The 16,680-nt window shown below is 41.4% G+C and overlaps 2 protein-coding genes across 5 annotated transcripts in view; both read left to right on the top strand.

The window, feature by feature from the left end:
• Positions 1–9,048, top strand: part of BNIP3 (BCL2 interacting protein 3) — a 31,729-nt gene extending 22,681 nt beyond the window's left edge. For both annotated transcript variants that reach the window (XM_075216036.1, XM_075216037.1), the window contains exon 6: positions 8,229–9,048. In XM_075216036.1, the coding sequence (XP_075072137.1) occupies positions 8,229–8,274 (46 nt within the window). In that variant the 3' untranslated portion in view covers positions 8,275–9,048. The remainder of the gene's footprint in view (positions 1–8,228) is intronic.
• A 151-nt stretch (positions 9,049–9,199) lies between these two features.
• Positions 9,200–13,693, top strand: LOC142160927 (uncharacterized). Of its 3 annotated transcripts, none has more exons than XM_075216034.1 (2): positions 9,200–9,783; positions 9,862–13,693. In XM_075216034.1, exons 1-2 carry the CDS (start codon positions 9,780–9,782, stop codon positions 10,494–10,496), a joined length of 639 nt encoding a protein of 212 aa, XP_075072135.1. In that variant the 5' UTR covers positions 9,200–9,779; the 3' UTR covers positions 10,497–13,693. The 3 variants fall into 3 exon arrangements, with proteins under 3 accessions (XP_075072135.1, XP_075072136.1, XP_075072133.1); XM_075216035.1 differs by having other exon boundaries at positions 9,200–9,912; positions 10,015–13,693; XM_075216032.1 differs by having other exon boundaries at positions 9,200–10,602; positions 10,681–13,693.
• Positions 13,694–16,680: the final 2,987 nt, after the last annotated feature.

The following is a 16,680-nucleotide window of genomic DNA, read 5'->3' as shown; positions in this document are numbered from 1 at the left end:
AGTAAGTGACATGTCTCCCCTGTGCATTGTGCTCTCTCCACTAATTGAAAATCATTTCAGCAGAATGTAATTTTGGTTGGCGGTTTCAATGCGAGGCGCATGAGTAAGCCTAGCCCTGGACCACCCAGCTCCTCCCATAGGAAGGTTCAAAACAATGCACCCTGCAACCAGCACCACCTCGGCATAGCTAAACGATGTCCCTCCCCATACAAATGTGCATTTTGGTGCAAATATACATGTGTAATGTAAAAAAAACCAAAAACACAGCACTTGCACTGCAGGCAGCTTTTTTCGGTTCATAATTGTCCTTTTTTTAAACTCAACTGCAGTTGCGACATGCAGGATCCATGCAGGTTTGTTATTTCATGGCCAGTAGGTGTCACTGTTCCATCTGCGGTGCACGGAGAGATCTAGTTGTCTGACTTTTTATAGACAGCTACTGCAACAGTGACGTGCGCTGGCTGAAGGAAGGTACTGCACACCATTAAAAAATATGAAACTGAAATTAAATAAATTGCAGAGTCCAGTTGTAATGTTTGCACAATACAATCATATTTTGCAGATACCACCTCATTTATTTAATGCTATGCATAGTTTCCTAACCTTGCTTACATGGCTCCACATCTTGATGACTTGATTGGCACTATCAAGACACGCCAAGCCTTTTTCATACCTCTGCTCCCTAAGGACAGGATAAAGCAAAGTAGTCACATATTATATATTATGGTTCAAATTTACCGCAGGCTTCCATATTATATTATATCCGTGTGTTGTTCAACATATTGCCTTTTGATTTATATGCCAGTGTCGATACTATATGCCACTTCCACTTTCTTGCATGTGGGCACAATTGTGAAACAATGTGACTGAAAGGTTACCTATAAGGCACGTTATTGATTATGCAAACATTTCCCGTTGTTAAAAGTAATATAATGCCTTCTGCTTCTCTATAAATTTAAGTTGTTTGCCTGTAGATAAGCAGTGAATATTTTACAAGCTGAACACCTGCCGTTAGTAATTTAATATACATTTATATAGTTATCTGCACAGAAGTAGGAGATGCAGTAAAACTCTTGTTTGTTACAATTCAATAGATAACGATGCACCTGTACTTTCTAGGTCAGTGATGGGCACCCTGATACACTTAGGGGGGCGCATGGTGCAACTCAGTGACCTTAAAAGGGTCAGCACATTGACCTTAATCTCAGTAATAAAACAATACATTTAATCAATACATTGCCTATTTTTATAATTATGTAATTTTTATACAAGAGCATCATTACAGACCCTCCTTCCACACATCCCCTATTGCGCAATGCCGTGATAGCCGTCGTCTTCACAAGAAATCCCTCAATCTCCCGGACATTTCGGGAGAGTTTACAGTATGGTTACAAGTTCAGTTAAATGAGAATTCCACACGTTATGTTTTTTCTAAATCCATATTCCCTAATTGATAAGATGATTTGCAAATGAAGTGAATTCGCTTGCCGAATAAATCGCGCTCCCCTCCCATTCCTGTTTGCTATAATAGAATTTGTCAGGCAGCCAAAACTACAGTTTTGTTTGTCCATTACCTTGTTGGAGTCCATATTGCAGCTCTCTGCAGAACAGTTTACCCGCAGTGTCCTAGAGAAGCTGCTGATTTCTGTAGCAATGTTGGCAAATCATTTTTTGGGGGATATCTCCTTTGTTATAATCTAATATTTTTGTTCTTCTAATAGAGAATAAGAACAGTTAGTTAGGAGTGCATAAATAATGTAGATTGGAGATATTGTGTTGTGCAGTTGGTTAGTATTGGAAAAATAGGGATATTTCAAGGGACAAACTTTTCTACGGATAAATCTTCAAACCCTGGGATTGTGGTCTGTATTTCTTTAATAAACCAGCCGACCAGCGCAGCCTATTCATATGTTGGGTGACGCATGTACACGTCACAGCGAGGTAGAGGTCCCCCTTCTTGTTAGGAGTTAATGAAGTCACTGAGTTATTGAATAGGAGCTTATTGGATTCTGTGCAAACTTTTAATAAAAGTCAGGGTTGGTTTGAGCTGTGTTCCCGGCATTGACAGTTACTTCTGTATGTAATAATGTTGCTACTTCTACGTTGGGTAATTTAATACACTGTCAGCCATGCGATACATACCATTCCTCCACTCATATGCCCCCTCCGTCCCCCTTTGTTGTACTGTTGCTCAATATGTTTTCTGTTTAGGACACCACGTTCTCTATTTGGGGCACTTTGTGGAAATGTAGGGGCAGCTGTTTGCAGTGCATGAATGAATAACAATAGTAATGCATAAATAAACATAAATGAAAATAAAAATAAATGACCGGTCACAACCAGGATATCTGTCATGTAATCAAGCACGGAGTGTACCAGCTTAGATGAACACATCACCTAGAGTACATTTGTTACGTTACTATGAGCATCATCACGGGAACTAAGCCCACTTCAGTGACCTAGACCTGGTATGGTCTTAATTTTCCAGGGGTGTTGTAGGAAATTTATCTCTCAGTAGACTGTTCTGGGCATAGAGCCAGTGTGATCAGAATGAATGATTTTCCAAATTACCTTATTTAGTCTAATGGGGAGAAATTTTGCAGTCACCTGTACATTTGTTGTTAAGAGAGATATGGGGCTGTTGAAGCTTCCCAGAGGTACAAAAAAATGCTCTGTGTTTCTTTTTAAACTCGTTAGTGATCTAATAACTTATTTGATAGTAAATCTAGGTACACACTACACGGTTTTCGTCCAATAATCGGTTAAATCAGCCGACATACGACCGCTCGTTCAAAAGTCGGGTCAGTTTGTGCAGTGACACGATGGTTGAAAGTCTGCCCAAATGGACGATTGTCGCCTCATTTGGTTGGTCGTACCGTTTAATATTTTCGTTCCAATCTCGTTTCCGTTGTGTAGTGTGTATAAACTTCCGACCGATCCACAACAGTGAGTACGAAATTACAGTCATTGCTCACGACAACATGGCTGTAAAAAGTCGCTAAAGGGACGTCCGCTCTTCCCTTTAATGTCCTGAACAAGGCTAGTGTGTATGCAGTCCATGGACCGAGCGATCGGACCATCGATCGCATGTAAAATCGCTCTGCATAAATATTTGGTGGAAAATTCTGTAGTGTGTACCCAGCTTAACAGAGTCCAACATTTTCTGTCTTCACGTGTCAAGATAGGTGTCTAATTTTATCTAAATAGGCTTCCAATTGAGACTGTATATATTGCAGAGGAAGCATACAAATATGGATAGTAACATTGAAACACATTAACGATAGCGTCCTCCTTTTTATACTGCAAACCCGCTTATTACAGAATAATATTATGTCAAAAGTTTAATTTCGAATGAAGAGAGGTAAAACTACCTGCCGTATCCCCCATACTCTTTATCTCTTGAAAATAGTAATCTGCGGTAGAATATATCCATTGGAAAATCTGCCCAATTTTTCTGTGCCATGGCCCTAAATCCATAGAGGACGCTATATATACTTATTCTAATCTACAACATTCATGCTCCAAAGTCTCTTTTTTTCACCAATGAATCTCTTCAGACCAGATATCCTTGAAACCATGTTGAAGACTTCCAATAAAAGGTGGTGACTCTCCCGGGTGTGTTCAGTCAGGAGCTCCAAACCCACTCTCATCTCCGTTAGTCAGAGTTAAGATGTCGCTTTTGGACAATGTGTGGTATGAATTGGAGTGACAGGAGTATCCTAACATAGTTGTATGTTTAAGATGCTAGAGGGCATTTTCAGTTAGCCTCGATGTCCCTCCGAACATCGCAGCTGCACGTGTTTTCCGGTACTACGGTACCTGAACATCGCGGATCTCTCCTCACACCATTATGGGGGACAGCAAAGAGAATTCTTTGCGGAGTGCCCCAATATGTCCAACAGACCCATATGTCTATGGGGGGTGTCTACTGACAGTATAAGAAATGGTTTTTATAAACACATATCTGCCCTATGGGTCAGTTTCAACCTTTTGAGTTATAAAATTGAGTTGTTTATGTACTAAAATCGCTACAACCCCAGAGTGTATCACATGTATAGCATAGTACTGACTTCTCCCCTCCCTCTCGTTAGCTGAGCCTGAGCCCCAGAGTTATAGTGCTTACTGTTACTTGTACTGTGCTGTTTCACCTTGTACTGTGCCATTGTTTGTTCTTGTATGGCGCTACGGATACTTTGTGGCACCTTATAAATAAAAATTAATAATAATAATAATAATAATAATAATGGTAAGCTCAGCCTACACAAGCTGTCTTAAGTGCTAGCAGCTTTCTTCCCATCAAAGTGCTTTTCAGTTGGACGCATCATAGGTGCAAATTTTATGAGCTGCTGGAGCATTAGGACCCTGTTACCTAAATCATTCCAACCTTTAGTGTTTCAAGATCCTAAGGCTTATTGTCCCTGATGACATTATATAACCCAACAGAAGCTGGGGCACTTGTGCCCTCTCTTAAGCTATGTACCACCATAGAAATAGATGTAAAACGTGAGTGAACATGTACAGATATGCCGCTACCCCCCCTCCTTCCCCCAAATACCCATCACAAACAGCGTAATACTTTATCCCTATAACTGGAACAAAACTAAATTACAGACAACGTAATAAAACAATATAAGGAAAAATTGTTATGACCACCAACAGTGAGGACTACCACTTCTATGACCTCTGGCCGTAGCCCTGAATACCCCATGCCAAGGAGGTAAACCCAGCAGAAGAGCTTTAAATAATTATCTCAAATTCTTTGATTCACCATTATTACTATTATCATTGATTTGTAAGGCGCTACAGTGCTCCGCAGCGCTGAACTGCAGTGAAAACTGTAGACAAAATAAATGCAGACATATGTTTCCAGTGGAAAAATGCAGGTTTGGGATAAAGCTCTCTAACAAGTGCACAGTTTATTTTGTGAAAAATTAAATATAATATATATATAAAGGCAAATCCAGTAGGTGTACTTCTACCCATGTATAGATCAGTTTGTCATATTGATATATATACTCTCCAGCGCTACTTCATTAGCTTGACATGTTGTTCTGGAACCAACAAGTAGAACACACAGTTCTTTGTACATCAGTCACCGTTCTCTGTGCCAGTAATTTCTGTCCAGCCATGCCCTGGTCACTTTCATGCATTGGCAGTCCATGCCCCCCCCCCCACCCCTCCTTCAATATAAATGTATTTTAAGCAGGGCGCAATTAGATAGGTGCTCCAAAAATATTGGTAAGGCAACTTTTGTTTATGGAGATACCAAATATCTGTGGTTTATAATAAGTCTAATAAAGCTACATGATCTATCATCCAAATTCTACATTGTGGTTTTCATAAATGTCTGTGTTTCCCGTGTAACTAGGTAGTTACACGGGAAACAGGCAGTGACTCACACGCTTGCTCTCTGTGTTACTGTGACTTTTAAGAGCTTCCTTTGGATTGATGGTGCATACACAGAGACAGTGATGTCAGAGCATCTCAAATACCTGGTGTCTCAGCTTCTTGGAAGGTGTGAGGTCATATCAGGACACTATCCTAAAGATCTGTGAGGAGCTTTACGTGTCTGTAATGGGGGGGAGGTAATACAGAGCTGCAGGGTAATGTCAGGATCATAATTGCCTACTTTTTGGACGTTCCCTCCAGGAGATCCCAGAGGGACTAGCACGGGTGACGTGATTTGCATCAGTGCGCAGCGGGAGCATAATGACGCAGCTCGCACCGAATCATGTCATCAAGCCCCGCCCACTTCAAAAGATTTTGGAGAATGGCCTACTCTGCCAGGAGTCTGGGAGGACTCCACGAAATTTGAGATCGTACCGGGCATTCCGGTAGAGTAAGCAAGTATGGTCATGGTAACACTCAGCAATGTTTTCAAATGGTTCATTTTGGAGTTTAGTGGACTTTAAATGCAAAGCCATTGTGCACTGTTCAACCTACTAATATTTTGTACATCATTGATCTAAAAAAAAAAGCAAAAACGCAAACGGTCATACTGGGGATAGATCTTCCTCTTGAGGTACAACTATTCAAAAAAAATACTCCACATAAATTGTTCCATACGTGCTCTTTTCAGTATAATTTGTTTAACGGTAACCCACACTGTTTGAAACCTAGTTAGTATCTAGATACATATTTCCTATGTGAGTGAGTCTTTAAGTAAGGGAGGGCATAGTAGTATTGAAATAGCATATGATGTGTTTGCATTATGAATATTTCATAGCTGATGCATTTATTCATAAATATGTGGAATATTATAATGCATTGTTTGCACATCTTAAAAGGGAATGGACAGTACCCTGTATTCTTCTGTCTTCCTGTTATTTCCCAGATGAGGCCTGGTCTGTATAAAATAGCTTTAATGTAGATTCTACATTGAAGCCTCAAGCCACAAACTTAAAATTGATGCCAGGAGTCCAAAGACTTCCTTTCCACTGATTAATACTGTAACAGTTCAATGTACATGTACACCTGCCATAATTTTCCATTATAAATGTGCCATAAAACATATGGCTATAGGGGTAAAGATATATTATTTTCCACATAGGGCCTATCAGGACATTTATTTTTTACATCCATCTGTCTGTCAGGTCCAAACATAACAATGCTGCATGTATTGCACTGGGCAGTCTAGTTGTACCGACATCAGAGAGACATCAGCATGGCAGGATTGGTGCTTTAAATTTCCAGAAACTGTGTAGGCGTGTATCGTATACAGCACCTGATTGGACAGAGCTATTGTCAACACTAAACACCCCTTTCGGTCCTATCTCATTGAATGTCTAGGGTGGGTTAAATTAATTAGTGATCTCCAATTTATGCTGTCAGCGGGGGGAACCTCTTACTGAAGGGTTACATGGGGGTAATGGGCCTACCTAACCGTGAAAGTTTATTCAGAACTGCACAACTCCCATACACTTGCAGATACAGTTTTGGTATAATGACATAGGCAGATTATAACGGGGACACAAGTGATGCACATGTATGTGCTTTGTTCTTGCATGTTATACCCAAAAGTTTGCATGGGAAGACTTCTGAGTATTTTATAAATAAAATGAATATCCACCTGGTGTCAGGAGCCGCGGTGGCCACGGGCACCGCCGCGACTCACTTTCCCCTTGTTCTGGCATCCCGGTCATCACCATGATGACCGGAACATCACTTCCTCATCCTCGGCCCCGACCGTTGCCAGGGCAAGGGCCGGACGCCGAGCAGTCTCTCAACACCCCCGGCAACTCAGTACTAGTATTTAAGGCAGAGAGGGCTTAGCCTCCCTGCCGGTTATAGCGCTTACTACCCTGTTTGCTGACCTGCTCCTGTCCTGTTCCTGTTGATCCCAGTGCCTGTGGATACTCTGCTACTTTTCTATTGGATCTCCTGTTCTGACCTTCTGCCTGTACCTCGGACTCTGCCTGTGACCCTGACCCTTTGGCTTGTACCTTGGACCCCGTTGTGTTGCCTGTGACCCTGACCTTTGGCGTGTTATCTGACCATTCTGCTTGCTAGTGACCCCTAACCTTGGCTTACGTCTGACCATCCGCTGCCATCTACTCTGTCTCCTGGCCTGCCGCTACGGTTCTGTATTACAAACTTGCGCTACATCTGGCGTTAAGTCCTGGGGGCATATGAGTAGCGGTGAGCGTATTAAGCTCTATGGGAAAGGCGGCTGCTATAGGTGAAGATCTCCGCCAACTAGATCTGTAAGTTTGTGAACAGACCGTCAGCCTAACACCTGGGTCTCAACTATAATTTTACAGAGTCTCCAAAATGTTGACTAGCTATAATAGTGGTAGCTAGTGATTTATGCACAATATAAAATAGGACAGCTAAATCTAATGATTGTGTAACTTTCACCTATCTGGTATTTTGGAAGAAAAGAGAGTTTTTCAAGCCCCCAGCCTCCCTCAGGGTGGATATCCGAAATAGAATGAGAACAGTCCTGTGTATTCCAATGAGTTTGTGTGAAGAATTTGGAACTGTGTATATTAATACACTTACAGGGATGGACATTTGACCTAATAAAACACATCAAAAGGGCTCAGTAAAGTACTAAGTGTTTGGTGTATTGCTGGTTTAAGTTGTAGTTGGTTAGTATGTAGATATTTTATATATTATACAGTGTGTATACCTTTTATTATAAGTTTGATCTGTAAATACAGTAAAATACTATTTTATATGCTTTCCAATAACCCTTCCACTGTGTCGCACATTTCTCTCTTTCATAGGGTATATATTGGAAGGCGCCTCACAACCTCTACGGGCACTTTCTAGAACGGAGGAACAGCAACGCGATCGTGAAGCTTGAGAGGAGACCAGATGATTGGTCCTTCAGTATCTATACTTCTCATTCTCTGCTCTAAATGAATGTTGTGTAAAAGCTCATACTACTTAGTGCGGGGGGGGGGGGGGGGAGGTGGGAGTAGGCTCTATACCTAAGGTAACCTATTTCATTCAGATCAGTGGGCATGTTTTAAGTAGATTGCCATCAACTGTGAATTGTAGTTGTTTGAATGATTGTCAGTTTTATGTACAAAGTTCAAAAGATTTATAGTGCCTACTTTCAGTGGTCTGTTGCAGATTTCTCTTGCCCAAATGGTTGACAGGTAAGAATGTATCTTGAGTTAAAAATCGGATAACCCGTTCCTGCTATACTTACAGTACCTGAGAATATTATCTATGTCGCCATAGAGATGAATTCTCTTTTAAACAAAGATAAAACTACCTGTTTCTCCAGCTCCATATTTATAACGGCTCTTTGTGGACACATAAGAGTAAATGTATCAAAACTTAATTAAAAAAGGAAAAGTGGAAATGTTGCCCATAGCAACCAGTTAGGTTCTAATTATCATTTTCTAGACTGTACTAGATTAACGATAGCCAGAATCTGTTTGAAAGTGTTGCCCACACTTCCTCGTTTTCCTTTTTAGAATGTTTGATACATTTTTCCGCATAGTGTGCACCATTAAATAGCGTGTGAATATAATCAGCGTTAAAGCGATATTGCTGCACTTCAGCATTAAAAGAGGATTTATTCCATTGCCAAATAACACCACGTTTCTTACATTTTTACCCAGAGAAGACATCCAATGTCCGTACAGGTAGAGCAGCCTTGGTTATGATTTCTACCATTCATCTGTCTGTAGACACAATGGTGTTAGACACATAGCAGTAAGTTGTACTGAGAGAGGGGGCAGAGTGAATACAGAGGGCAAAGGAAAACTAAGTGGTCTAAAGAACAGCTGCCACATTTGTAGGGGAAATAAAACAATTGGGTTGTCACAGATGTCGACCTGTCAAAAGACCATTATAAACAAAATAGGTTAGAGTGCCGTTAATGGAGTTGTGTTATCAATCAGCCCTGCACCTAAGAAAAGAAGAAATGATCTTTTCACTATTTATCCTGGTAGATGATTTAAGTGCCAAGTCTGGACACGTCTCCCTTCAGTAGCAGAGAGAGTGACAGCTTCTAAGTAGAATTTGTCTTTCTTCATCACGTTTAGATGTTAACACATCCTGTGACGCTTCAGTTGCTACTGAGGAACCGTTGGCATTACTGTGTATTGCTCGTTTGCAGATTGCATCAGAAATACCTCCAAAGCATAGGAGACAACTTTTAAAAATGATTGGGAGTGCTCTTGTTACATGCCCCCCATCAAGGCATGCATAGAAATGGACAGTGCAGCACAAATATTTGGGGTGCATAAGAACCCACAGAGCTGGCTCCCACACCTCCACCCACAGAGCTGGCTCCCACGCCTCCACCCCAGAGCAGTCCCATGCCTCCACCCACAGAGCTGGTTCTCATGCCTCCACCCCAGAGCAGTCCTATGCCTCCACGCACAGAGCTGGCTCCTATGCCTCCACCCCAGAGCAGTCCCATGCCTCCACCCACAGAGCTGGTTCCCATGCCTCCACCCACAGAGCTGGTTCTCATGCCTCCACCCCAGAGCAGTCCTATGCCTCCACGCACAGAGCTGGCTCCCATGCCTCCACCCCAGAGCAGTCCTATGCCTCCACCCACAGAGCTGGCTCCCACGCCTCCACCCACAGAGCTGGTTCCCACGCCTCCACACCAGAGCAGTCCCATGCCTCCACGCACAGAGCTGGCTCCCATGCCTCCACCCCAGAGCCGTCCCATGCCTCCACCCACAGAGCTGGTTCCCATGCCTCCACCCACAGAGCTGGCTCCCACGCCTCCACCCACAGAGCTGGTTCCCATGCCTCCACCCCAGAGCAGTCCTATGCCTCCACGCACAGAGCTGGCTCCCATGCCTCCACCCACAGAGCTGGTTCCCATGCCTCCACCCACAGAGCTGGCTCCACGCCTCCACCCACAGAGCTGGCTCCCATGCCTCCACCCACAGAGCTGGTTCCCATGCCTCCACCCACAGAGCTGGCTCCACGCCTCCACCCACAGAGCTGGTTCCCACGCCTCCACACCAGAGCAGTCCCATGCCTCCACCCACAGAGCTGGTTCCCATGCCTCCACCTAGAGCAGTCCCATGCCTCCACCCACAGAGCTGGTTCCCATGCCTCCATCCCAGAGCAGTCCTATGCGTCCACGCACAGAGCTGGCTCCCATGCCTCCACCCCAGAGCAGTCCCATGCCTCCACCCACAGAGCTGGCTCCCACGCCTCCACCCCAGAGCAGTCCTATGCCTCCACGCACAGAGCTAGCTCCCATGCCTCCACCCCAGAGCAGTCCTATGCCTCCACGCACAGAGCTGGCTCCCATGCCTCCACCCCAGAGCAGTCCTATGCCTCCACCCCAGACCAGTCTTATGCCTCCACCCCAGAGCAGTCTTATGCCTCCACCCACAGAGCTGGCTCCCACGCCTCCACCCACAGAGTTGGCTCTCATGCCTCCACCCACAGAGCAGTCCTATACTTCCACCCATAGAGCTGGCTCCCACGTCTTCACCCACAGAGCTGGCTCCCTTGCCTCCAAGTAAGGCACTAAAAGGCCCAAATTCTCAAAAGTGGAGTAAAGAAACATTTCTGAAAATGGACCCATCTCCATGTTGGCTGGTGTCAGGTCCACTGTAAAATAATTTTATGTCCTTTTAAGCCATGTCAACCAGAAACAATAAGATGACGGGCAAAGTGGGCAGTGAACATCCTTGAAATTTCTCTTTTTTTTTTTTCCTAAATGACCAAAAAGAAAAATAAAGAGAAAAGGTTAGAGCGGAGCATTCTATTAAACGTAACTTTCACAAATACTGCAAATAACAGATTTTAAATGAAGTTTGTACTTTTATTTTGCCCTGCAAATGCTTAGTTGATCTGTTGGTTTTAAGTCTTTTACATTTTAAACATTTTCAAAATCGGAAGATATTCTCTATTTAGAAGTAGGTAATATTTACACTATAGCTTTCTGATCATTTTAGTAAACCATATGGACATCTTATTGCAGAGAACCAAACTGCTCGGCAAATTTACATTTTTAATCATGACTAAATTATCACGTGACTTGCTAAGCCAAACTTACATTAAATATTTACATACGCAATGCATTAGTGCCTCTAGTGGCAAAGATATCATGAGGCTGTTTATGTTTGTTTAATAATTTTATTTTGTTGGCAAGTAATGCTTCAGTAAAATGTCCCTGTTTAACATCATTTTTTAAAATAAAACTCATGGGGGTATATTTACTAAACTGGAGGTTTGAAAAAGTGTAGATGTTGCCTATAACAACCAATCAGATTCTAGCTGTCATTTTGAAGAATGTGCTAAATAAATGATCACTAGAATATGATTGGTTGCTATAGGCAACATCTCCACTTATTCAAACCTGCAGTTTAGTAAAGACTTAGGGCTAGATTTACTAAGCTGCGGGTTTGAAAAAGTGGGGATGTTGCCTATAGCAACCAATCAGATTCTAGCTTTCATTTATTTAGTACCTTCTACAAAATGATAGCTAGAATCTGATTGGTTGCTATAGGCAACATCCCCACTTTTTCAAACCCGCATTTTAGTAAATCTAGCCCTTAGACCTAGACTTAAAGACTAAGCCAGTCTTAGGCATCCTAGGACTTGAAGTCCTACCTCAAGAGCTAGGACTGAGTGCTTAATTATTCTTTACATGTCAAGATCTTTATATGGATTGAGCCTCTTTCTGATGAGTTTTAAAGTTGTATTCTACATTTTAATGAAGGATAATAATGTGCTTGCTTATTCCTAGGGTAACACTTAAGCACCGGGTCGCATTGCAAAACTTTGGGAGGAACGCGGCCGTGCTGGTCCATTCGGTTCCGCTCTGGAACCGAAAGGCCAAGGCCGTCCCTGCGCTTGCACCTCCAACCGCACATGCTCAGAAGACTGGGGGCCAATAGAGTGGATGTATCAGCACTGCCATGCCTGATAGTAGCCACATTGGCGGTAAATTTACTATCAAATTCATATTTATATAATTCAATGAATATTACATGCCATGGAGCATTATACAGTCAAATGCTGTAATCCATTAGCTCAAATGGTCTGAATGGTTGTCACAGGTACTGTCTCAATAGTATTTACATTACCACTCAAGCACAGGGCCGATATGTGTGCCCCGGACACCCATAAGTGGCAGCTCATCCCCATAGACGCTACCTTGCTCCACTTCAACCCTTCTGTGGAACAATGGCAGAGTGGCATATTCTGTGTGGAGCCAGGCTGTGACCTAATGACCTGGAGCAGCACTCGTAGCTCATTTCCAACATGGAGTAGCAGCTGCCTCCATGTCAGCGGCTGTCGCATCTTGAGTGGGTGCTGCAGTGAACACAGGGGTATATTTACTAAACTGCGGGTTTGCAAAAGTGGAGATTTTGCCTATAGCAACCAATCAGATTCTTGTTGTCATTTATTTAGTACATTCTACAAAATGACAGCTGGAATCTGATTGGTTGCTATAGGCAACATCCCCAATTTATCAAACCCGCAGTTTAGTAAATATACCCCTTAGAATGAGTGTCATAGTGTCTCTTGTTATGTTTTAGGCGCCCCTTAAACACTGGCACCCTAGGCGACTGCCTATGTTCACCTAGTGGCAGTGCTGACTCTGCTCAAACCCTTCCCAGGAATACACAACTAAAATACCCACCAAAAATACCACTGATTAAGTCGCTTATCACTCTTTAAAATATAATCAAGAATGCCAAATTACCAGTGATCTGGTGAGTACTATGCTAGAAATGGACTTGCCATTTTACATTTGCACACAAACTCCTGGAAAAGCACCTGAATGTCTAGGAAAACATACTCTGCACATTGTAAAGACATTTTTAGTGTAATGACATAATAGTGATTATATTCTGTAGCTGTTGATCTCTGTATATATGTTGTAAATGAATGTAGAAAGTGTACTGATGAGAAAGGGTTAAATTTTATTTTTCAAACCAAAGTCATTTTAAGGGTGTATTTACCTTGATTATTTAATTATAGCTCATTGGGACAGCTTACTTTTCCATTTGTGAATGTATATAATATCCTGTGAATGCGCATTGCATAGTAAAGCATTTGCCACATGTAGCAATTCTATATTAACTACTAAAAGGGCAATTTAGTCTGGTATCTGGAATAACCGACTTATTCTGGTAATTAATTTCCTTGCTTAGTAACTTGCCAGCAATGGACAATTGTGCATTTCTGATGTAAACTGTGAATGTTCTTCAAGTTATGAAATAAAGTTTTTAGTGTTACAAATGCCAAACGTTTGTGGTGTTCTGATATTTCATGGGAGCCAAAGCGGTACATGTTTAAAGAAAAAAACAAACACCCTACTTTTTGGGCTTGTTCACACGCCTCTTCTCTAGAAGTGATCTTTTCATGTATTTGTTAACACGTGAAAACCACATTTAAAAATAGAGCCAATTACTTTCAATGGTGCAGATAGCGCCAGTGTGTCTTGAAATCCTGCTGCTTAAGATTTTAAAAAATAGCATGTTTTTATTTAATATCCTGGAGTGTGTAGAAAATGCTTGGAAATGAACATAGATACTTTCCATATTCTACAATCTGCTAGAAGCAATAAAAAGGTTTGGGTGTGACAGTCAAATGATAAGCAATATGCTGATGGGGCTAAGATTTAGGCTGGGTACACACTACAGGTTTTTCAGCCGATAATCGGGCCAATCACACGATTGTGCACCAGAATGATGCCACACTTCCAACTTAACTCTACATATACACAGAGTGTGTCTATTACACATACACTAATATATATATATATATATATATATATATATATATATATATATATATGTAGCAATCAGCAAACCCCACTTTCATCCATTTCAACCATGTGGGGAGGAGCTTGTTGCTCATTTTCAATACATGAGGTACAAATCTTCCCACTATTTCCTTCAGCGAGTCCCTTGTAACACACAGGGCAATTAAGCACTTTTAACTTAACAGGTCTATCAATGGTGCCGCCAGAAGCCTTGTCTTTAGACCCGACTTATAAACCAACACACTGAATCTGCATAATTCCCTTTTTAGATGTTAAAAATAATCTATATTCCAATAGTCTCTGGGATTATCCGGTTTACTTGGATTGTGATAGTTTTTCCTTCATGGCTCTGTTCACTGTACTCTCTGTAGCCAAGGGAGTACAGTCCACACCATTGCCTCACACCTATTTCTGCCTGGCTGCAGGTTCAGTGGCCGCAGAAACTAAATCCACAAGCACTGTTGGCTTCCTGACTCTCCTGTGTGCGTGACATCACCCACAACCTCATGCAATGACCCTTTCTTTAAAGCACAAATACCAAATATTGCCTATAAATGTAAAGAGGCAGTGGCTCCATGGTTAAATCCAGCAGGCAGGCAGGCTTCAAACCCACTGGTCCCAAATTGGGGTCCTACAAGTCATTTGATTGTTCGATAAATGGCGAATCTGTCTCTCATGACCTGGAATAGCTATACTTTGCAAATACCAAGGCATGAATTTCATATTCAATCTCTTCCATGCTCTCTGACACCCTTTGAGTACCAATGAATGGCTGCCTGAAAATTTAACTACTTATCAAAATAGTATAGGTATCATATGCCATCTTCCCATCACTTTTAGATCTATGCAGGGATAGGCACTCTAAGGCAGTGTTGGCTAACCTGTGACACGTCCCAGCATACCCTTCCAGCAATAAGCTGCTAAATATTGGCAAAGCATGCTGGGACTTGTAGTTTCACAACACCAGGAGTGTCACAGGTTAGCCAACACTGCTCTAAGGCATAGCTGGTATGCTGCCCTGGTTTAAAAAGGCTTTAAGTTGGGTTATTAAGATCTTATCAGAGATACAGGTGTTTGAGGTACTAGATGACCCCCAAATATGGCAACTCCTCAAGACAAGCGCTCCAATTATACATGTTATAATTTACTATTGAAACACCTAACCAACATTTTCATCTCTCCACTGGAACGTATCATTCTGTATCAGAGTATTTTAGGAAGAGGGACTTGAAATCTGTGGGGGAAATCTCCGTCTGCTCAAGCCTAAAACAAAAGTTTTAGACTCGCATGAATCGCCTACCTTCTTTTCAATGAATAACAATAATCTAAAATGCTCCTAATTTAAAGATCAACTGTCTTTATTCCAGATTCGATAACAATTTCTTCTCTCATGTTCCTGAATGCTCACCTCCCTTTCCCATCCCAGTTTCTAATGGTGATGTTCACCCAGAGGTTTTATTGGCCCCTGAATGTACGTCTTCGCAACAAGACAGTATATATATATATTTTTTTTAATGTGAAACGTCTACAGCTTTACGGCATAAACCTGTGTTACTAGGTGAAATGGTCCTATAAAAGCCGTTCCAATTTCATGGACTCATTTAAGTGCTCTCTCAACTTACAGACATTAACTTTTCCTATTATATTCTGCACCCAAATATTTTCAGGATGCAACCCATCCAACAGAATACACATACTGGTGTCAAGTAACATTGCTCTAGAGTAAACTGTAAGCTAGGTGACAGTTCAAATAACATAAGATTTGCTACTGCTAAAGGAGTTTATTTCAGTAAATCTCAAACAAAATTGAAAATCCAATTAAAAAGAAAATTAATGTAACAAATAAATGGTTGAATGTACATTAACTTACAAAACAAATACACCTAAAATATAAGTTACCTTGTATAGAAGCGCTATAAATATTAACAAGTATATAGTCCGTTTAAAAGTTTCCATACCTTGACGGAACTTTTAATGTTTTACATTGTCACTGAGTAAGCCATCATCAGCAATTTCAGAACAAAGAGGCTCACTGTCTGTCAACACTTACAATTCTATGCACAAACTTCTTTATTTTTAAAAAAATCTTTTTTCATGATCACATAATTATCTAAAATATATTCAGTTCTGACAAGCTCCTGAACTGTATAATTGTGGTTCTTAACAGCTCTTTAATATACATAAAATGTGCGTTTTAGCTTTAATGTTCCTGAAAAGGTCTAATTTTTATCAGAGATAAGTTTGCAAGACACAAAATAACACATGAATGCAAAATTCTATTTTAATATTTGTTATGGCTAGGAAACAAAAATTCAAGTAGACAACTATTTCATGTGTTCTGTTCTAAAACGGAATCCCTTTTGTTTTTAACATTTCAATAAAGGCATTCTCAGAACATATGTCGAAGAGTAAAACGCGGTCAGCACAAAAAAAAAAACCCAACAAGTTATCAAAATACACAATTCAAA

Source organism: Mixophyes fleayi, chromosome 6 (assembly GCF_038048845.1).
Source record: "Mixophyes fleayi isolate aMixFle1 chromosome 6, aMixFle1.hap1, whole genome shotgun sequence".
NCBI classification, from domain to species: Eukaryota; Metazoa; Chordata; class Amphibia; order Anura; family Limnodynastidae; genus Mixophyes; species Mixophyes fleayi.
This window is presented reverse-complemented; position numbering and strand designations above follow the sequence as displayed.